This window comes from Pelecanus crispus, chromosome 1 (assembly GCF_030463565.1).
Source record: "Pelecanus crispus isolate bPelCri1 chromosome 1, bPelCri1.pri, whole genome shotgun sequence".
Taxonomy (NCBI): Eukaryota; Metazoa; Chordata; class Aves; order Pelecaniformes; family Pelecanidae; genus Pelecanus; species Pelecanus crispus.
This window is the reverse complement of record NC_134643.1, coordinates 25,621,792-25,645,566: the sequence shown is the minus strand read 5'-3', so window position 1 is coordinate 25,645,566 and position 23,775 is coordinate 25,621,792. Positions and strand designations below refer to the sequence as shown.

General features: G+C 42.2%; 1 protein-coding gene across 1 annotated transcript in view; it reads right to left on the bottom strand.

Moving 5' to 3' along the window:
* Positions 1-20,303, bottom strand: part of WASL (WASP like actin nucleation promoting factor) — a 49,469-nt gene extending 29,166 nt beyond the window's left edge. The window contains exon 1 of the mRNA XM_075725314.1: positions 20,184-20,303. Coding sequence (XP_075581429.1) covers positions 20,184-20,303 — 120 coding nt within the window. The remainder of the gene's footprint in view (positions 1-20,183) is intronic.
* Positions 20,304-23,775: the final 3,472 nt, after the last annotated feature.

Below are 23,775 nucleotides of genomic sequence, written 5' to 3'. Positions count from 1 at the left end.
CAGTGCTTTTAAATGAACTGAATAAGCCTGCCACTATTCAGGTGATCCCTAACTAATTAGGCCACATAAGCAACATGCAAGTATGCTCCCTAACAATTTCCATATTATAAGTAGCAGAGTAGACAAAAATATTTCCTAGCACTTTCACAGAAAGGTAGAAAGCTTGAGTTTAATTAGGTTCAGAATCCTACAATATTTATTAGCCCTGGACAGTAGGTAATCCAACCCTCTTAAGTTTGGGTGTCTAGTATGATGGTTTAGGTGCAATTCAGGCATAACAGCAAGAAATATGAACAAAAATCAACACTTTCACCAAATTTAAAGGTCTCAGTAAGTATTTGCAAGTGTCAACTTGTAATTAATTACTTCTGCAGTTTTGGATAGGAAGGGATGGAGATAGGAAGAACAAGCACAAGGAGAGATAAAAGACTAGTGACACTAAAAGCAGACTGCTTTTGCTTCCTGCTGATACCTTAATCTTAAGGACCACAAGGATTATGGCCCCAGATGACGATTAAGTACTACAGATGCATCTGACTGTCTTTTTAGCCTTTTTCCCCTTAAGAACAGTGGATCAGGCTATTTATGGTTACTGCACCTTGTACAGAAAAAGTGTGTGATGATACTGTCTTGACAGTACACATACACACTTTTCTGTGGATAAAAATACTTTTCAAGGACTCCACAATATTTTGACTATGAAATTAGAATTTAGTAAGTTAGATTTGGCAACTCTCAGACTGGCTTACAATTTATGTCTTCGCACCATGTTGCCTCCAGAATCTTCACAAACGAGTCTGACGTGACAGTGATCGTCTACTGGGGATTTGGATACTGTTTTATTTGCAATTTGGGTAAACTGTGATTACTTCAATTTTTAAAGCTATTATATCTGTTAAAGATACATTTAAGAAATTACTAATAATCTTACCTTTAAAGACAATTGTGTATTGCAAAAGAGTTATCTTCAGATGCTACAGGCAGGATTTTAAACTAGTTTCCCATAGAAAGAAGAAATACAGAACTTCAGAAGTTTGCTGGCAGATTTCAACAAGTTTAGCAGCTGGAAACAATCTCCTAATTTTAATGCCATTTACAGGACATTTTCAGAAGACAGGCTGATTGTTCCACAGACAGGAAAACTAAAGCAAGATTTCACATCACTTGACAGAAGTGACATAAGAGAGCCTTTTGTAAATACTCAATCACATGAGAAAAGCTTTATTTGGTGCAAGCTGAAAAATTACTCAACTGAAAACACTGAGACCTCACCAGTTCTACTGTTTGTGAAATTATTTGCTACAATCACCAACAGTGTTCAATTTTAAACTGAAAGCTTGCTTTTCATTTCTTAATTTCCCATGATCGCCCACTGGTTTAAAAATGCACTATGCATAGATGCTAAGAAATTAGTATGTTTTTCCACCTATACACAAAGTCAGGCTATGTTAAAAATAAAGCCACTGCATAAGAGATGCTGCCTTTTTCTTATTTGAAGGGAGGAGGAAGAGAGTAAGTTTTTCTGAAATAGCAAAAAGCCACTTCAGGTATTTCTGATCATTTCTGAAACATGAGGGTCTTAATCTAAGTTAAAAGACAGTTCCACAAAACACATAGCCCAAAACATTTAAGGGATCAAGAGACCAAAACCAATTTAAAAACAAAAAAAAAAGTTAATACCCAAGAAGAGATTCCCTGCCTTGTTCTGATCAGCACACAAGTCAGCTGCAATATCCTCACTGAAGATCTTTTACTGATGTGAAGAAGGTACCAGTGATCACTAAGCGATGTTACAACAAAAAAAGGGATGAAACAGGGAACTGCTGTTTAACAAATCCAAACTATACAAGTGCTTGTCCAGACTTAAGTCTGCAGTAGTCTAGCAAAGCGATCCTTCACTCCTAATCCTCAGTTAGCCAGTTACAGACAGCTCACATTTTTCTGAGTGTCTTCAGATGCAAGTTCATTTAGACTTCCAGTACTTCCCAGAGCCCCTCAGTTCAGCTAGAGCTGGCCAACTCCTTTTCAAACACTGGTTGCTCAACTGTGGATGACAGAAGACCAACAGTTAAGATGTGGGTGAACAGCATAGCATAGAAAACCAAATCAAACAGCACATGATTAATTAAGAGAGACATGCTTTTACCATACACAGAATAAACATATTTTTATATCCTACAACCTCAGTTCAGATGACACATGCAGGACTTTAGCCTTCCAGAGATATGACATAACCATAACCACAAGCATGCTCCAGATTATATTCCCAGCTATCTCAGTTTAGCAGATCATTTACCAGATGACAGAGACAACCTGGGCTTTTTGTTGATGAGCAAGCTGAACGCTGTCACTTCCTGTTTACCTGCACAGCATCATTAGCAGCTTACTCAGCTGCATCTCACTGCTTAACACTGCTGAAACCTCGGCTGGCCAGAAAGCAGCAGAGACATGACAAAACACAGTTATTTGTGTTCTGTTGTTAAAGTTATACATTTAGTTATTTTCCGAACAACAGAAAGTGTATTGCACACAGGCCATCTGCAAATCTGTCACTGTACTACTACCATGGAGCAAAAATTCTCACTACAGAAGAAAGACATTTTGTCTTGCAGTTCCGCTCCCACTCCCAGCCTCCCAAGACACTCAGAATCAAGGCATGTAAGGCTGCCCTTTTCAAAGCTAAGGGAATTTTTAGATGAAATGTTAAAGTCTACCTTTTGATTTTGAGCCATTTTAAATTAATCAAGACTCCCAAGACCAGGATAATCCTTACACAAATAGACCACTGTACAGATTTGTAGATGAACCGGTTCTCAAAACTACGTTTCATGGTCATACACAAATTACAGATTGGTGTTTCAAGCCATACAGATTCAAGGCAAGAATCATGAGTTTCACACAACCCACAGGATAAAATTGGAGCTTGAATCTGTTTTGTCCTGTTCCACTGCCTATTCAGCTGTAAGGGAAGCCAGCTCCTTTGACTCAGCATTCTCTTCTCTTCCACCAGCAACCCATTGCCTTCATGCACTAAGGTCCTTTCTTCAGCCTTCACCAACCATTCCATCTTCTATGTAGTAACATTTTTCCAGATGCTACATACTAGTTCCATATTTAATGCAGGTTCTTATAAGCAGATCCTCACACCCACTTTGAACATGAGAGTGCTTTGAGAAAATACGGTAGAATTCAGACCCTTATCATCCATAAAAACCAAAACAGGTTTGGTTTTTGTCTTAAAGAGTTAGACCCACTGTAGATCTTTATAGTCCCACTTGATGGTATATGGATGATCACATTCACAAACAATAGTCTTCAGAAAAACAGTTAAATTGATTAACGAAAGGATGTAAAGCATAAGTCTCAGGAATTCCTGAATTATCCCAGCCCTGGAACACTCATTAATGAGCCCCTGAAAATGCTATTTAGCATCTACTGGTAATCCCAGATCGAGCCTTAAAAAAAATAAAAATAAAAAAAAATTTAAAAATGAATATTTGCTTTGCAGAGGTGAGGTTTAGGTGAACTTTTCTTATGATCTTTACACTTGAGGACAGGAAATAATAAGCAACTTTTACTTCAGATACTTAGAGAATACTGAAATAAAACAGCTTAAATTGCTTTAACAGAAAAAACTCTTTTATAAGAAAACATTAACTTCATGCCAACATAAAACAAAGAACCCCCTTCAAAATATTAACAAATTTGAGAAAAGGCTATTAAAAGTAAAACCTCTTTGAATAATAGCCAGCAACTGGTCTTGTAATCGTGTATAGAACTTGCGTCCTGTCCCATAAAGTAGACTCAATCCACTTACGTAAAGGTACTTAAAGATGCAACCCCGCCTCACACTTCCACTGTGCCACAACTCAACATGCTTTAATTCCTCCTTCAGCAGTTCATGTTCAAACAGAAGAGTTACAATAATTCAAGTCAGGTATAAGGAAACTCATAATTGTACATTTTTTTTTTTATACAAACAACTGAGTCTGCTATGAATAAAGTTATTCCCACCTATAAGTCTTAAAAAGTAGATATACTACAGGAAAAAATAGCATGAAGATGTAGTGGTTATATGATCCCCAGCCATATTCGGAGTTCATTCCAGGGATACATTGCTAAAAGCTCTTTCAGAGTAGAAGGCATACCTAATAGTGAAAGCATCAGCTGAATGTTTGGGAGACTGCTATTTTTCATTTAGTTCTGGCAATAGCCTGTTGCATGATGTTTGCGTTTATTTCTCCCCCGTGTCTCAGTTTACTCATCTCTGACATGGAGATATGGACCTCTACCTCTGTAAAGTACCTTGAGAACTATTGGTGAAGGAAAAAAAAGTATTATGCTGCCACAGACAGAAATCCATTATTTTGGGGGTGTGTGGAGGTTGTGTGTCTACATTATCTTCTCTACCAAAAGGAAAGGTTAAGACAGCTTAGTTTCCACATCACTAGTGTTAGTTTTCTCCCCAGTGCATGAACATTAATTAATACCTGATAGCCTGGTCATTGTTGACTGTTTTAGATAAGGAAATGGAGATACTCTTTTACCAAGAGGAATGCCCCTTGAATAAAATGACATTTATTACAGCTAACAGTTACTGCTGTCACTGCCTGTACAGGTTCCTTCTTTGTAGGTCCAAAGCACTGCATTTACCAATGCACTGTGGAGGTCAAAAGCCACTTAAATTCACCCATGTGTAAACAAACTCTAGTAGTTTGGAAGCAGTGTCACAGAATGGTGGTCTTATGTGGCCAATTCTATGCCAACCTCAGGCTTAAGGTAAGTCACCTATTTCCATTTTAGACAAACAACAGCTGTAGATTCTTTGTAACAAACTTACTACTGCTTTTGTAAGTCATCATCACACTTACTTTTTACACAGTATATTTAACACTTGATTCTTAAGATGGAAGAATAAAGAGCACAAGGCACACGACTCAAAACTAATGGCAAAAGCAAAATTGTTTTTACCAAAAAAAAGAAAAATTTCCCACCTACCTGGCATTTCTCAGTGGTCTCTTCCATAGCCCTGACCCCTGAAGTCTTAGTACATAAGGATTGAGAAAATCATGACACCATGCACCACCCCCCCCCCCAAAAAAAAACCCAAAAAAACCACAACCCACCTGATGTTAGCAATACCAGAGGAACTAGATAATCACCTGACAAAGTAGTTTTTGAAACCTAGGCACTCTATCCTGGTTCTGACAGCCCTTCAATAAGGGCAATTATCACCCATACATCTAGGTTCTTTTACAAAGGATACATAATAAAAAATGCTAGAGACATTTTAAATTTAGCTTTTGGCATTACTACTTATGCCTCTTAGAAACAGCATTAAGAGCTTGCCCTCAGTGATACCGTGTAGCATGGGCTCTGCAGCTCAAGATTTGTGTTTAAATTCTCAGGACAGGTATTACAAACCCTCAATTTCTACTATGTAAGAATAGCTCCCCTGTACAATTTGTGTTTCTGTTACACTCTCCCCTTGGACTATCTAAATTAATAGTACGAAGGTCATATTTGAGTGTAGTTTAGTGATGGGGAAAAAAAAAAAACACCTTAAGGAAAGGAATTGCTGAGTTTGCAATACTCAATTTTCAAGCTGAAAAAAGAAATGGATACAACTGACCTCTGCCAAGCCAGGACTTCAAAAAAAAGTTCAGATAACAAACAATTTTGAAACTCAGACACTAACAATTTCCTTTCTGAACTTACTACCCACTACCTGAAAATAAGTGCACAGAGGGCTGCTGAATGGGAAAGCTCCTTCCCTGAAGGCAAAATTCTTCCTCTGTAACTCCGTAAGGTGCCAGAATGTTACTTATCATGAGGTTGCCTGCTCTGCTGGGCACAACCAGAACAGCAAAAACTATAAAGAATCTAGTAATTTACAGTTAATGATAAAGTGTTTCTTTATACAACAAAAACATTGTAGAAAGAGGGCAGCAGGATGGATTTTTCCTCTGCACTCACTTTGGTGTCCATATCCAGTCACCAGTTTCCAGTTTAAATCACACAATACGTATTTTTTCCTTCAGTGCAGAGCTGGTAGTACAACCACAGGCAAAATTGAGGAACAGAGGCAGTGACATTGTTCTCAATCATTTATTCTTAAATATTCATACGTTTGGATGAGTCAGAACAAAAGCACCCCCACAAAAAAATGAAGATAATTACCTCTCCAGTACTGCTGTGTTCTTGTTCATAACTTGTGAACATTGTTCAGCAGCAATAACAAATATGCTACATGAAAAGTTAAAAGTATGTATCAGCCTGAATTTACAGATAATACAAAAATTATTTCACTCAAGTAGCACTAGATCTTGTGTGAGAAACAAAGCTTACAATAAAGAAAAATCAGTATTTATTAGATCAACACAAGAATTTAGAATCCGCAGAGTCACACCAATACAATTTTAACATGGACATAGTGGTTTAAAATATCTTAAAAACCTCTTAGGACAGAAAATGTTTGTTTCAAAGAACATTTAGAAGAAACATTAGGTCTGAAACTGACCTTTACTCTTTTTGGTGAGTATTATCTGAATTAATGAAATACAGCAGGTTGAGCCAAAATAGTAACTACAATGAAAAAAAAAAAGCTTATCTTATCTTAAGATAACTTTACTTTTGATCCCAGTGAAAATGAAATACTGAAAACAATCAATCTGTATTGTGCTGGCAGTCCAATCGGCCAGTATCATTACCCTAATCAAGCATCATATTTGAAGCATTACATGCTTCAGTTTCTGAACTACTTTTCTGCAAGTCTCTTGAGTCTGTTCTGGAGCTGGCAGCGAGGCTAACATGCTCAATGTAACTAGTTCTTGCTGCTTGGGAGAACTGGCAACAGCCTTACCGTCAGGCCAAGTGTTTGTCACTTTTCTGGATACCTCCACTTATGCAGTGATAAGTTACAGTGCTTTTATGACAGTATAAAGACAGCAGGTATATTGTTATACCACACTAATGGAATAAAAATGTTCCTTAATACTGGTTGTAACCATTAAACAGAAAAGAAAGGTTATTAATGACAGACTGATTAACTTTTTCAGATGTGTAACACCTTTGGAAATGCAATATTCCTCCAAAAGGGCACTGATGCAACTTAAACCCCAATGACTGAAAGAAGGTACGGCACTCCTTGTCAAAGCAGACACTGCGTTTCTGATTTTTGTATGAATTTCCCTTTCCTTTGTGATCAACTAACTACAGCAATTGCTCTGAGCACCTGAACAGCCTCAGTCTGTCAGCATAGAAGCAGAAAGCTCTTGATGTTGACTATATGAAAGATAGTATCAGTCCCAGTATACAGTTTAGAGAAAATGAGCTGATTACTCAATTAAGAGAGTTCAAGAAAAATGACACCCTACTCAAAAGACTTTATGAGTATAGAAATAGGGTATCTTTTCCAGTCTCCTGGAAGAAATAACCACAGGAGTGGGACCTACGTAATAGCAATGCATTAATAGGCTGCTAGAGATTCAACATAGTGAATTTTATGAACATCAGATTAAAGTCTGTATAACCAGGTCCTCAAAAGATCTAGGAATTAAATCGTTTGCCAGAAAACTTCAGCACTGTAGTACAAACACTGATGATCTTCCTACAAGAAGATGGTGATGGGTATGTGCCAGTAACACAGCTAGTCCTTGAGCAAGCCCAAGGTACAGAGGGGGAATATTGATTTCTTGATAGTCCAGAATCCACTCCTGGGCACATGGACTCTTTACAGAAGATGAAGCAGCTTTACAGAATAAACTGAAAGGCTAGCCAACTTCACCAAAGAAAGTGTCCATAGAACATACGTTATTCAAAAGCGCATCCCTCAGAAGGCAGCTTCTGCCGTCCACCATGTGATGTGCAATATGATACAGAACTTGAGAGTTTTGTATTAGCTGACGTGGAACTAAGAGCTCTAAATCTGCCAGTCCCCATGTAAAAGCTTCAGTTCTGTGACAAACACTACAGTCCTCTGAAGAATCCCAGAGTCAAAGAAGTGACATGTCAGTCACCTCACTTGAGGACCAGTTTACTCTGACAAACCAGGGCACCATGCTGCACCTTCAACGAAGTGCCCAAAGCATCTGAAGTGAAAAACCAGCCTTGATGGTGCATGCAGACATCCCTATTTACGGCTGGTTTGTTTATTTAAAATAAGCCAACTACGTAATGCCCTTTGCTAATTCAGACTTGCATCATAGTGATACTGTCTGTATGTGGTGACCTTGGAGAAGAAGTTATTTCCAGTGATACGGATATTGGTACTGCGTCATTTCATTGCTAGAGCAATTATTGCAGCCAGAATTGACATGCAAGTCACCATCCTGAAATTAAGACTAAAAGCACTCAGCTTCTAAATCCATGATGGATTGTCATCTCCCTTCTGCTCTGAACCAAAGACTACCTGCTGTGGGAGAACTGCTTGTACAGAACCAAGCATCACCAGGGGTCCAGTTCCTGCCAGTGCTGACTTATAAAAGCACTGGAAAGCATTGGAAAAAAATATGGCTTGAGGGGGAAAAGGAGATCACAGGACACGAGGGGGAGCGGGGGGGGTAAAATAAAAACTTCAGGTAAGTGTCTACAGAACGGAGGCATCTAAACACTAACAGATCTAGTAGATGTAGAATACAGAACTGAGAAGGTTCCTGAGTTCGCACCTTCACATCCCAGATAGAACCAATGATTAAGGTGAGACACCAGAACAGAGTATGTGATGATTAAACTATCATTAATTATGCTACTTCACACCCTAGAACTGTCTCTGGAGCTCAAGTGGGAAACAAATTGTTGCGTCTGAACTGACGGAAAACTGCTACAATGCTCCAAAATGCAGCTGCAGGGAAGATTCCAAGAGACCTCAGCACATCCCTGGAGTCTCTAAAGATGCACAGAACTTTTCTTGAATTACAAACTACTCATGAGAAAAGAAAGCTCTAGACAGGAATTCATTTTCTTGGCAGGCCAGTGCTCTGTAATCAAGAAGTACAGTAAGTGAAATGCAGCAGCCCTTAAGGTCACCCCTGCTGTATCTAATGCAGTTTGTAGAAGCACGGCTACAAGTTAGCCAGATCTCCTTACCAGAAGGCAAAATATTTTTTTTTTTTCCTCTGAAATCGGAGAAGAGGATCAGGAACCTTATGAGCTTGTGTACACAATATGTCAGATGCACATGATAATTTGTCCACTGCAGTAGGTTGTTACATGCATAGGCACACCTTCATCTGCTGGAAACTTAGTCACCTGGATTTTCTCAGGTTTCCAAAAGCAATTTCTAGGAGCAGAGAGACAAGATTGAATTTTAGTGCCAGCAGGAAACCCAGGTTTGACTCTGGCTTGATGTCAAAAAGGACAGTTATGAGAACAGCAGCAGAGCTGACCCTTATTCTGTGATGTACATGCTACTGACAACGCTAGAACAGGTAGCTCACTTCTGTCTCCCCATCCCCAGCACTACAGTTGCTTTTGTCTCCTGGGAGCTTTCACTGGTTGCACAAATATTACTAATTAGGACCAGGGGGACCTTCTGGATCCAATGGCAAGTGGTACAGCAGAATGCACGTCTGCACAGAGGAACTCTCTCCTTCCAACACAACACAAATTGGGTAAGGATGGCCCTACCCATACAGTCTATTAGGAACTGTGTTTACACCATTCTATTCCCAAAACCATGCTCATTAATTTGGGCGAGTACTAGCTAGCACTACCCAAACCTGTGCCAGGAAGTGTGCCAACAAATAAAACACTATGGACAGTCACAGAACAGTGCCTGAGTTCATGCTACTACCCTACTTAAGTTTGTTAGCACAGCTGGCTGACAGACCATAGGTGAGAGAAAGGACAAGATGCATCCTTCCACCACTAAGCTTCAATGTAACCTGGGTGGGTATCTCACATTTTGAGCTTGTCAGTTCTGGTTATCGGGGACAGAAAGGTATTGTCCAGGCAGGTATGGCCAGTGTCAGGGATGGACCCCTTGGTTACACAGTGTAAGCTTACAGCAGCAGGAACACTTGTTCAATAAGCAACCCTTGCCTAAACAATATGGACAGAGGGCAGAGGAACAGACAGGATTTGTTGTTTACAGGCAGCAAAGGCCAGAGATGTTCAAAGAGACTGTTAAGGAAAAGTCTCAATGAAGAACTGAAGCACTGAGAGACATCCTCAATGACACAAAAAGATGAAGTGAAAACCATGACATGGAATAAATAAGCTCTTCATCTCCTAGAGAAACATTTAGCTGCAAATCCATCTCCATTCATCCTACCAAGCAAAACTGTAATGCAACTAGGCGTGCTGCATCTTGTACATGCTTAAACTAAGGCAAGGAAGGGCATGCTCTGTGCAGAGATACACAGTAACAGTCTCTCAAGTATATAAATATTGGCACCTGAATACAATGTGGACAAACCTCTCAAAGACAAAACTAAAATAAATTATTTTTTAAATAGATAAGTGGTTTGTTGAATCACTGCTGAGTTCTAGAGATCAAGTGCAACCAGCATTTTCTGTTGCAAAGACACTTTAAAACCTTGTATAGCTTTAAAGTTCCAGCTACACAAACTGAGAACAGTGCTAACAGTGCAGTCTAACACTTAGAGGCCAACATTGTTTAAGAAAGGTCAAAATGACAACAGCTGTTGTATGGCTAAAAAGTACTGGCTGATATAAAATTGCACAAAATTAAGCCCCAAACCTGTATTTTTCTGAAACTGTTAATTGCCAGGTTACTAAAAATATAAACACTAATAATTCTGTGTGCCCAGTTATAAAATGAATTTCATACCTGAGATACTCTTAACTACAGACTGAAGGCAAATAAAGAAAAACCAGCATTTTATTTATTAGAAACTACTGCCTCCTTCTTTGCAAATGCAAGAGGAAGCTTTTGCCTGTGGTACTGCACAGAACACATACCACTACAGGATGTTCATAGTTTTCTTCCTCTTTTCAGTTAACCACAAAAATCAAGCACAGTTTTACAGAGAAGAGCCTGTTTGGATGCCTTTGTGTATATTTAGTGTCATAAGCCAAGTGATGTTTCTATTTGCTTTGGCTGACTGAGGGGGAGTAAAGGAAAAAAATGCCTACTTACAAAGAATGACCACATCTTAGCTATGCTCAGAGAGAGCTGTCACATGGTTAAAGGAACAGGAAATAACTTAACAGTTCACTCAAAGCAGGACTAAGCAATTCTGTGGTTTCAGATCTGAGCCTGCAGAGTTGCTGAAGCTGTATCTTCCAGTATACAGTTTCTTAATATAGCAGCTTACGAACTGGAGAGTCTGGTCCTCCCTGGAGAAGCAGCAGTGGAAAGCAGAGCAGTGCAAGAAGCCTAAGGAATATCATACTCTGGTTTTTGCTTTCCCCTCTCTTATCTACCAGAAGCTATCTTTTCTAGAGCAACATTAACAGTGACGAAGATGAAATAGGAGAGAAATGTCTAATGGCCATATCTCAGGCTGAAGTGCACTCTATGTATGCAGCAGCAAACAGCTGGCTGGCATAGAGACTGTCTCCTCTCCTCATCTCTTTCCTTGTGCAATGATCTGTTGAGTTAGAAGAGTCTATCCCAGCACTGGGTATGGGTAGGACTGTGAGTCTGATGAGACACAAAGTTCATCAGCAAGAGCAAAGCACTTGTGCAACTGAGAAGTAGGGGGGTAAGTGAGCGTAGGGAAGAATGGAGAGGAGGAGAGACACTTCTACCTGGAGATCTTTGTGCAGATTATGGATGCAGAGGTTGAAGGAAGAAAGGAAGATCCTGGAAACACTTGAGGTACAAGCAGGAAAGAGGAAATAAAGGGAGGAAACCTTTTTGCTGGGACAGAAAACTTGTTAAAAAAAACAGTGTGTGTGATAAGAGAGTCCAAGGAGACCCTGATGAAAGCCAAGACACAAGATTCAGAGGACAGAGGTCACTGTGCAGGACTTTAAAGCAAATCAGGTGGATGGGACTTACAAAAGAAACAGTGATTAAATCGATTCCTAAAATATCATTACCAACTTCACAGTAATCTGCTGTATAAAAACCTTACAGCTTTATTTTCTGCATAGAAACTAAGATTCCTTTTAAGTCAATAAATTACTGCTTCTGTTATAACATATACTAAGAAGGCTGTAAAACACCTCTTACTTTTCTTTATCCCTAACATAGAAAGATATTAATACAACAAATTAATACTCATTTATTTTCTTATCCACAAATCAGAGATAAATAAATCTCTTGGCTGTCACCTTGAGGGGGCAGAAAGCATTTACAATTTAGTGCCAAATTCCCACATTCAATTATTCTTGTTGTTCTTCAGCCTAGACAGCAAGACAAGTACTAGGCCTTGTTAGTTAATACTCAGAGAATGTTACTTAGGAATCCATATTTTAACTGAACCTTTCTTGTAAATAATCTCACCACGTGCTGGCTAACTTTCAGGAAAGCCACCACTGATAAAGCCTGAAGTAAATGCATTGTTTAGAAGTGTTTGCAACCTTAGAGGCAAGAGTTATCTTTCCATAATTAAGAGTTCAAATAATGAAATACAGTTTTCTTAGCTTTTCAAAGAGGAGAAAGCCACATTTTCTTTTGTTAGGTTGGTGTTTCTCAAATTGCAGGCACAGTACTCCTGCATACAAAATACGCTTGGTGAGCACAGATATGTTCCCGAGTAACTATACCACTCTGATGCAGCATAGTAGCTAATTAACAAGGGGAGATAAATGCAAAATAACACATTCACTTTGAAGGAAAATGAGATTAATGCAGGGGAATTCTGAACTACACATAAAGTTCTGAAGAGGAAAATGGTGGGTGAAGCCATCTTACAGAAATGGAAACACTTACGATCTTGATTAGCAAGCCTTAACGTGATCTTTCAGCTTTAAGCTAGACATGCTGGAGAACTGGAAAACGCATTAACACTGTTTCTCAGAAAACTTAAAAGAAAAAAAAAAAAAGCTGCCTTACAGTTAGAATTTTAAGGATAGCCAAATAAACAGTACAGGGAAAACAGTCTCACCAAGGTGGGGATGCATGTATGAAAGCAAGTGCCTAAGGTGAGCTGCAATCTGCAAATCTGCCAGTACGTCGTGGAGCTTTGCAGCAAGTTTCCTTACCAGCAATGATGTTCTCCACAGAACATTAAGTCTATAGGAACCGAGTAATTCATTCAATGAACTTCTTCCAGAATCATATATTCTTAACACAGTCATTCTAATTTGAGATGCCTAAAGTGTCATTCACTGCATAAACACGAAGAGGTGTCCGGAAAATTGTCTACCTTTAACTCACAGGTAGCTGAAAATACACTACTGAATTTGAAGAATTAAGCAAGTGCACAGCTTTCTAAGAAAGTGTCCCTATAATTGTTTGCATTACATCTCTTTCCATTTGGCCCTTCTAGTACACTGTTCCTGTCATGTGAAGATCACAGCACACTTCAGGATCTTCAAATTTAACTGCAACTGTCCCTGAAGGTAACTGCACACCTACTGTGCCCATTTTATTGGTTATCCAAGCATAAACAACATGTCTGAAAGCCACAGAAGTTAGTGTGGCTGTGTACCCAAGCAAATACCTTGAGAAACAAACCTGTGTACAGCATCTGAGTCATGTCCTGGTAGAGTGAGCTGTTTAAAACCACCCATGAAGGTACACTTCTAGTTCCACTAAATCCACTTTGTATGATTTACTGTTACAAGTAAAACAAACTGGCCAATAAAAAAATCCCTCTGTGCCCAAGTAACACATAATGTCAACCTTTCTTGAGGAAATTGTACCCTAACCTACCAATAAGCAACTCTGTCTAGTACCCACGACACATTTTTGTTACTTCCTATATTTTATTATCTAGGTATTAGGTCATGAAACTGTAAGTCTCCCGTACTATACTAAGTTTTATTTCTGTACTACAAAGATTCCTCAAGGGACGAGCCTATGAAACATGCTCACTGGAAGAGAGGACACCATAAATCTTACCACATGAGTTTAAGTGAACAGCAAACTTTCTCTGAGAAACTGAGCACTGAAAAGCTCACCAAACCCCATCTCCACTGCAGACAGCTCTGCCTATAAAAGCTCAATGAAAGAATCAAGCCTTTTGTCACCTTGGTTAATGAACTACCGTAAAGTTCCTAGATGACGGTCACCCATCCCATACAAACCACTTCAACGCTTCACTCCACCCATTCCAGCACTGAGCGAGGAGCTGCCAGGGGCAATTGCTGCTATTGCTGGCACCCGCAGCCAGTACTTAGCAATGATAGTAGTAACCAAGTTCTTAATTCCAGCACTCCTAGAGACACTAACAGTAGAGCAAGAAGGGTTGTAAGAAGCTCTGCAGAAAAGACAGGGGAGTTCTCAGGCAGAAGTACCAGAACTCCTCCGAAAGAAGAGATAAGAGATCTAAAGTTACAACATTCTCCATTATCACCTTTTTACCCTGAAATTGCATGGTATAAGATGGATCTTATACACTCTACTTGCTACAAATTGGGCTTATACTAAACCCTTGAGAACCCCAGAAGAAATATTCACAGAGGAAACATTCTAGTGGTAACATTCAAATCGGTATTTATGACCAGATAATGGCAGAGAAGTCACATCAGTCCTCCATTAAAGGAAAAACAAAGTAGTCTTTCCATTTACATATTTGCATGAAATAGTAAACTCAGTCTTTACCTACCTCTTCCTCAGGTGTTCTCCTGAACCAGTGGTATCTGGACATCTTGGTGGAAATCTTGTAGTCAAAACATGACTGTTCATCTGAATCTTACAGTAAAACTCTGTGCTCTTCTAAATCCCTCCACCTGATTCTTAGCTGTGAAGAGCTAGTAAGTTACAACACAACAGCTTGTGACTACAAATTGTTTTCATCCTGTTGCATCTGTACGCTATAGGATTCCAGAGCACATTATCAAGAGCATGAGTGATATACTTGACCAGCTGATGAACCACAGAGATGCTAAGAGACTTTCGGCACTTGACTACCTCCAAACCAGAGAAAAGATCTACAAAGTAGCTCAGAAGAGAATGCAAGAGCGCTGAAGCCTTAATACATAGAAGTACTTGTTCCAGGCCTATATCTACATCCCCTTCTGTTCAGCAACATATAACATTTCATACGACATACAGTGACTGGAATTTGTAGTAGGACTCACTTTGCATGTCAAGACACAAATTTATGTGTCTAGCACATGAGCTACAAGCATGGTCAGGAGATGTAGCCACTACATTTACTGAAGCAAAGACAGACATTCAGCTGGTAATTCTAAGTTTCTATCTTAAGGCATATTTAGGTAACAGTTAGTGATGTCTACTGACAAGATGGGATTTTAACACCTAAACTTCTGTCTCTTACTCCTGAGCCAAATCCCACACTTTGTGAATTGATGCTTTGTCTCAAATACATCCAGCTACGAGACGCAATGCCTTGCAGAGTGTTCACATGTGGTCTCAAAATATTTCTCATCCATGGGTAAATAATCTGTTTACAGCATAGTTCACTACCTTTGCTTAATAGCAACCTGTGATGAAAACAAGCATGAGAAACACTTTATGATAAGGAACCCTACTGTAGATACACAGAGGCAGTTTCAGGACAATAGCTAAACCACTTGCTCTGAAGTCTGCCCTGACCCGTTCCTGCGAAATTCAGTTTTGCAGGCACAGGTTTGGTTAAGAGGAACTGTCAAACACCAATGTAATTTGCTCTAGAAGGGAAGATTATTTCTGATAAATTGTTTAGGGAAGCAACTCCAGCGGTACTAGCGAGGCATCTGAAGATGTTACATGTCTTTTGATAGAACAGGACAGACCTCAAAAGAAATCCAGGCATAACTCAATATTCGTCTGTTCTACAAGACTCTATCCTTTACGCTTTGTCTTCTCCCTCTGCATCTCATTTAAAAACACACGCAAAGATGAGACAACTACCACTGAAGTGATGACTCAGTTCTTCCTATCTGTTCAAGAGATAACTCCTTTTCAAAATACAATCTCAACCTTTTTTGGATGTACAGCCTGCAGAATAAACTCAAACTGAAGAGCCCAACGCTTCTCAGCCACATGAAGCTGCCCATTACTCAGACCTGTAGTCCACTTTCAAGTCTTAGTTCATGCTGTTTTCATACACATAAGTAATCTCACAAGTTCTTTCTTGATAAAACCTTTAATTTTTATCGATTAAGAACTACAACTGCCATTTGGGGTTTTATTTTGTCTCACCTACTACTGTAATTTGTTCTTTGGCTCTGACATACAATCTTATTCTGGTCGCACGCGCTTTAAAGGCCACCAAAACAGTTTTCTTAGTTTACTGCTGTGTCACTTCTCTTTTTGCATTCTTTACCAGTTCCAGTTTACCATATCAACCATGGCAAGATCTTAAAATAACAACCTATTCCTAGCCTTACTCATTACACCTTATCCAAGTGTTGAATCCCACTTCTAAGCATTATAAAATATCCATACTCCACTACCTACTTCTAATGTTATCAAGTACACGTCTCGTGTTTTCTTTCTTAAGGCCTCTCACACTCAATTATTTCTATAGAATAAAGTAGTTTTTCCATTGGTGACATTACTGACCAATATTAATCATGCAAATTATAAAAGTATCTTTATTAAAAATTATCAATGGGACACCTAGCATTTGCTTTTTCTTACACAACTCATTCTTATTCCCTAGGACAAAATTGAAGTGAGTGATTTATAACCACGCAGACTTAAGCAAAAATTTCCACGTTTGGCATAACCACAAAAATATTTCATTAATATGCACCAAAGTAATCTCATAGCTCACCTTAGCATAAGTTTCCACAGACTTTTATTTCTACATTACGATAAAAAATAGCTGTTCAAAAATTTCTACAGATAGTAAATTTTACACCTGACCTAGGTACATCATGTACCTGAATGAAAATTAGTTAGATGCCTAAGCAACAATGAAAGTCCTAAAGGACTACCTTATGCTGGATACCTACTGCAAGTAGTTCTGCATTTTGATTCATATTTCAACCAAATTAACTATAGCTGCAGCTTTGACTATTTATTAGCCAGGGGCTTGGTTTTGAAAACCTGATCTGTCATGGGCAAAGGTATTTTAATTGCTTATAGATTCAGATAAGCTTTCTACAGCTCAGCAAGCAGAGGGAAAAAAAGACAGTGAAAAAAAATCAGTAACCTTCTGTATGTATGTTTGCCTACTGGTCAATGAGATTCCCAAAGTATCAGCAGTAGTCCAGAAAATGCTATCAGCCTCAGCAACACACACAGAGCGATGGCTCTTCACTACTTCCCCCACTCCCAGGTAATTTTTGTGTTTACCAGTCATCATTACTTAAGATGCCACTGAAATTATGTCAGTATCAGAGTTCATAGGTTGCAAGTACTCAATCAAAATTAAGCTACTTGATAAATTCCTTGCTTTTCCATAGAGCAAAAATTGAGTACTTGAATCCCCAGTGTTATTTCAAAGTAGCTGTCTTGTTATCAATCAAAAACAGAGTCAAAGGAAAGACAGTTGAAATAAATCAGGTCCAGAGTACCACATGCTTTCTTAACCAAGCCCCTCAGGACTGATACCAGCACTATGCCCTCCATAAGAGCACTATGAATTATTACTACAAAAAGAGTATCTAGGATCATAGCTTAATGTCTCAACTGTTCCTCTGGCATTCATTTCACTAGTGATGTAAACACAAGGTCAAGACGAACATAACCTAAAATTACATCGATAATGGCAGATGCACATCACATGCAGTAGCATATCCATGCCCCACACTGACAGAAACACCACCTGTAGCAGCCAGGTAGCACAGACAATTCAGCTAATGGGAAAGCAAGCTTGTAGCATCCTACAAAACTCAGAAGATTTTCCTTTCTTAAAAAGTAGCATTTACAGTCTGAAGTTTCACTAATGAATTATTCAAACAGGGATATTAAGAGATCAAATATCATGTACATTACAGCAAAAAGGCATTTATCAGCATAGCATGCCAACACTGAGTCAGGCTAGAAGGTCAAGAGTACTATCAAGCTCTGACAGCCAGACATTGTGGATTCAAGTTAGACAGCCGAAGCTGTTACCATCTCCAGGTACCCATTCCACTTCTCTGATAGACATTGTCCACCAAGGGACAGAGGTGTTCAATCCGTTCATGAATTAGTTTCTGAATTATCACCATTTTTTGCTCATGCCACAGTCCTCAAGATTGAGCAGAGACCCTCAATTACAGTAAGATAAGCCTATGCTTAACCTAGAGAGCATATAGGGCTGGGGGAAAAGGGGAAGAGAATGGACCACAATTAGAAAAATCTCAATTGGAAAGTCATCCAAGATTCAGTGTAAACCACAAGAATGTGTAGTTTCAAGAAAAATACAAAGCAAGTCATGTCTATGAAGCTATCAACCTGTCACAAATCACATGACACCCAGATACTGTGAAGATAAATACCTCCAAAGTCTGCTTTCAACATGCTATTTATGCAGAAAAGTTGAGAACTTGAGTAGGTGAGTGTTACAGCTAAGCGTAACAAACTCAAAGCGTGTTCACTTGACAAGAAAATCTAAGTTGTAGAAAAACAAACTGAAAATCAACTTACACAAATTCATGCACTATTTTTAACATTTATATCAAAGTTTTGGGGTTTGGGGTTTTTTTTTTGTTTTGTTTTTCTTGCAAAGGAGCTAAACATATGAAATGTGTGCATGGAAGTAGTTCAATTAACTGAGGGTGTTTTTTACAAATTTATTACTTTTCAAAAAACATGCTTTACGGTCACACCTTCTGATCCATTTAACTTAGTTACTGTGAGAGCATCTTATTTAACCCACCCCAAAGTAAATATCACCTACTTCCTGTTCGGTTACTACATCTTACTCTTTCCTTGCAACAGTCAGTTTGATCAACAATACCATTTCAAAGTCCAAAGAGGTATGTGGAACCATTATGACTGCACGGATATCCTGCTTTAAATCACAATTTTAAGTTCATTAAATACTCTTCAGAGAGTTACAGCACGATGCACAGTGCCTGACATTAGTATGGTAGGTGCTGGACACAAAGCATCAGAAGACAGCCAGGTAACATAGTTTTCAATGGCTTCCAAATGGTCATTCTTTTTAAAAAAAAGAAGCATTTTTAAAAATTTTTGCAAACCCACAATTTTTCTAAAAGCCACTTCTGTTCTAAAGAAAGCGGTTAACTTTTGAAGCCTTCAAGTAGTTCTTTAGTACAGGTAAGTACAGTTTTATATTAACATGCAAGAAGGTATTCTGAAAATGAAGCACTTGCTGATCTACTTGGTAACACATTTACCACAGGGCTTTTTCTTTTAACCATTACGTTGCCATATATATATATAAAAACAGGAAAAAATTTGGTATTTGAGTCGCATTTGAGTACATGAACCTGTTGTTTAGGCTAGGAAAAGTACAGACTAAACCCAAGGCAAGCCTAGCACTGATACGAGCCTTCCTACAACTTCGGCAGCCTTGCTTTGTTGTACCGCAGGTGCACCGGGGGCTCGTCCCAGCCCCGTCCAGCAACCGAACTTTTTCCACCGAGCCCCACGGCTGCTCCCCGGCCGGCCAGTTCGCCCCCAGAGCACGGGTCAGCGGCAGGGCAGGGGGGAGCCCCGCCGGCCGCCCCCCGGGAGCTCAGCGCCGACGGACGGGGGAGCGCGGCGCCCACGCCGGCACTCGAGGCGGCCGCGGAGCCGCCCCGGTGCGCACGGCTCCAGCCGGAGCCGGCACGGCGGAGGGGGCGAGGCCGGGCCCGCCGCGAGGGGCAGGCAGCCCGGCCGGGCCGGGCCGGGCCGGGCGAGGGGCCCCGGCACCCGCGCTGCGGGCCGCGGCCGCCGCCATTCATCGCCCCCCGCACCCCCGCTCCGCTCCCCCCGCCCAGGGCGCTGCGGGCGAGGCGGGCAGGGAGCGGGGCCTGCGGAGGCGGCCCCCCCACCCCGCCCCGGGCGTCGGGCCGGGGCAGCGGAGCGGGCCGGGCCGGCGGAAACTTCCGCAGCCCTCAACTTCCCGGCGCCCCGGCCGGCCTGTCCTCACACGCCCCCTGCCTGCCCCGGCCCCCGGCCTCCGCGCCCGGGGCGGCGACGGGCTCGGGGTCCCCGGCCCGGGAGCGCCGCGGGCCGCCCCCTCCCCTCCCCGCCGCCGCGGGCCGGGACTCACCACGCATTTCTTGCCGAGGAAGCCGAAGAGGCTCTCGTTCTCCTGCGGGGTGAGCAGCAGGGAGCCCACATTGGTGACCCGCCGCGGCTGCGGGGGCTGCTGCTGCGGGTTGCCGCTCATGGCCGGGGCCGGCCCGGCGCTGCCCTCGCCGCCCTGCGACTGTTGGCGCCCGCGGCCCCCTCCTCCTCCTCCGCTGCCGCCGCGGCCTCACAGCAGCCGCATCGCGGAGCCTCCCTCTCGGGGCCGGGGAAGGAGGGAGGTGCAGAGGGGCGGCGGGGCCTCGGCCAGCTGCCGGCGGCCCGCGGACGGGGCGCCGGGGAGGGGGACAGCCGCGCCGGTGCCGCTCCGCGCCGGCGGCCGATCGCGCCCGCCCCTCCGAGAGGCGCTAAACTTCCAACTCCGGCCCGGCCCCGGCGGCCGCACGATCCAACATGGCAGCGGGGGCGGGCGAGACCACAGCGCGCGGCAGCCAGAGGGGAGGCCGGCGAGCGCGCTGCCGCCGCGACCATGCGCCGTGCGGGGGGGGGGGGGAAGGGGGCGCCGCCTTCCGCTCCCGCCCCGCCGGGCCGCGCCTCGGCAGCCCGCTGCTGAGCGCCGCCGCCCGCGGCCTCCCCCGCAATACCTGCCGGGCCGGCCTGGCGGCTGCGGGGCGGAGGCGGGGAGGAGGAGGAGGAAGAAGAAGAGGAAGGAGCGGTGGCCGCCGTCCCCGGATGGGATGCGGCTGCGCGGCGGGGACCGGCGCGGCGCTGTGGCGGGGGCCGTGGGAGCCGCCGGGGCGGGGCGTGAGGGGGGGCGCGGCCCGGGGCGCCGCTGGGTGCTGCGGGCGAGGGGCCGTGGGGCCGTCGGGGGGGTCACCCGGGGCGCGAAGAGGTCCCGAAGCCCCTTAAACCGGAGCTCGTTACCGGGCGAGCGCGCGGGGTGGCCAGGCCTCACGCAGGGCTCGGGGGCGAGGGAAGGAGGCTGTGCTGGAAGCCCTTAGGTTTTTAGTGAAACCCGATTTAATTTGTAACTCAGAAATCTTTTCACCTCTTGTGACAGGAAAGTGTTCCCTCACGATTCGCCATACAAGCTGCCCAGTCGGTCGCGTTATTCCCCGCCACGTTGCGTGGGACGGGCAGTTCACGCGTCCTGGTGACCTGCAGGGAGGCAGGAGCGGGGGTGGCCGCCATCACGCTGCCTAACGCAGGCTGCTGCATTTTCAGGTGAAATACCTAAAAGTAGCAGTAGGTACTTAAGGCTCTCCGGGGGTCAGCTGCTGAGGAGAAATCGTGTATGCAATCAGCAGCCTTTGTCAGCTAGATTTCTCTTCCCCCTGCTTCTCTCCATGTGACAGCAGCTAGCTGGGGTGGAGGTTGAAGACCTTTCAAAGCCTGAAGATCCAGAGCACAGCTGCCTTAGGTTGAAGACCTTTCAAAGCCTGAAGATCCAGAGCACAGCTGCCTTAGGTTGAAGACCTTTCGAAGCCTGAAGATCCAGAGCACAGCTGCCTTATGCCCAGCCTGGCTTTCAGCTGCACGAAAGAAATCCTCATGCTTCCCACGGGCAAAGGTGAAAACCAGATGACAAAGTGAGCACCTTGCTAGTTTTCTCAGTATTTTTAGGTGAAGAATGTGTTGGCTTCACACCCTCTGATAAATTCATTGTTCGTCGGGGAGGTGCCAAAGCAATCCCCCCATGGTGGTGTACTTTGCATTGTAGGAAGGAACTGAAGAAGCACAGGAGGAAAGGAACTAGAGAAACACAGGAGGAAAACCTGTGAACACAAGTCTTTGTACAAAGCTGTACTGACTTCTCTTCCTATCTTCCGAAAGATCAGGCGGGAACAGATGGCAACCCCTTCTGCTCCGCTTATAGGCCCTTTTTCCTGTTCTTAAGAGCCTGTAACTGTGTCCAAAAGTGTAAGGAAGGGAGAATATGGTGGAAAATCCTGAGCTTTTGGCATAAAAAAGAATTTAAAATGTACGTGTATACAGGACTTCTCAATCTGCAGATCTTGCAGAAGTGGCTTGGGCCTTTGCTGTAAAGAAAAAGCAGTAGGAACCAATGCTTCCAAAGTACTTCTCATCAATCCTAGGTTTTTCAGTTTTCATTCCTTTCTTATGTAAGTATGCACATATTTTAGTGGAAGGGGAAATATTTTAGCTAAAGAATATTGGCAGCATTTTGCTCGTTGAAAATGTACGTAAAAAGATAAAACACATGGAAGCAATTTGCAAGACACTTGGTATATTTTTTTTTATATCATAAAACAATTATTTTATAGCCAAAGCCGTTTCAAGGACATTTACATATCTCTGTTGGTGGTCACAGTGTAAATAGCTAAAAATATAGTACAGCTTCGATGGATACATGCTGGTACTGTCCTCACCTCTCTGACCATCTATGTTCCTTAATTTTTTTTCTCATTTCTGTTACCTTCTACTGTTTGTTCCTTATTGTGTAGATCGTGCCATTCAAAAAGAGTTCTGGGTGTTATGGGTGATAATGTTTTGCTTTATACTGTTCTTCTCAGACCAGCTGGCTGGTAGCTATTCGTAAGGGCCCTTTAACCTTCAGGCTCTATTGTTAGGATTTTGTTTGCTTTTTTAATAGGGGTAGGCAGGAAAGGGAAGAAAAAAAGACTATTTTCAGACCCTGTGTTTCATTAATTATGCAAAAGCTGTTTCTGGTTTTGTATCATGGCAAAGCAGCGAGTCCTGAAGGGAAATGGAAATATCGGTATCTGGTGAGAAGACCAAGGGACCCACTGAAAAACAGATTTTTGCCTTTGATATTCATGTTTGCAGTAATATCAGCAAAGAGCTGCTATTCCTGCATAAAACATCCAATTTCAAGCAAAGTTCTCTCAAGGAAAGCCACCCGCTAGAATTACCTGTCTATATTTTGAAGAAATTGCAGTGCTCTTTCTGACCTCTCTTAGGGAAATTGCTGTCAGTGTTTATCTGATGCTTTCCTCTGAATTTCTCACTGTAGTCCTTAGGGTTCAAGCTGTGTTACCAACTGCTGATGTCTGTAATCTTTATGGGAAGCTGCTGGTTTGTATTTTTCCATGTCAGGGTACTAGCTCATAGCACAAGCAAGTGTAATGATTTTAAAGATTTATTTTATAAATACTTATTTAATAAACAATTTTTATTATCCTTGTCAGACTTATCTTTGACAGAAAATATGTATCTCTGACTTTTGTCTTTAAATGTGGACCTCTGCAGTAATTTTTCATGCTTTCATACTTTGAGTTTTGGAGTTTAAATATTTTCATAGAATCATAGAATGCTTTGGGTTGGAAGGGACCTTTAGAGGTCATCTAGCCCAACCCCCCTGCAGTGAGCAGGGACAGCTTTAACCAGATCAGGTTGCTCAGAGCCCCATCCAACCTCACCTTGAATGTTGCCAGGGATGGGGCCTCCACCACCTCTCTGGGCAACCTGTGCCAGTGCTTCACCACCCTCATTGTAAAAAATTCCTTTCTTATGTCTAGTCTAAATCTATTCTTCTTTAGTTTAAATCCATTATTCCTTGTCCTGTCACAACAGGCCTTGCTAAAAAGATTCTCCCCATCTTTCCTGGAGGCCCCCTTTAAGTACTGAAAGGC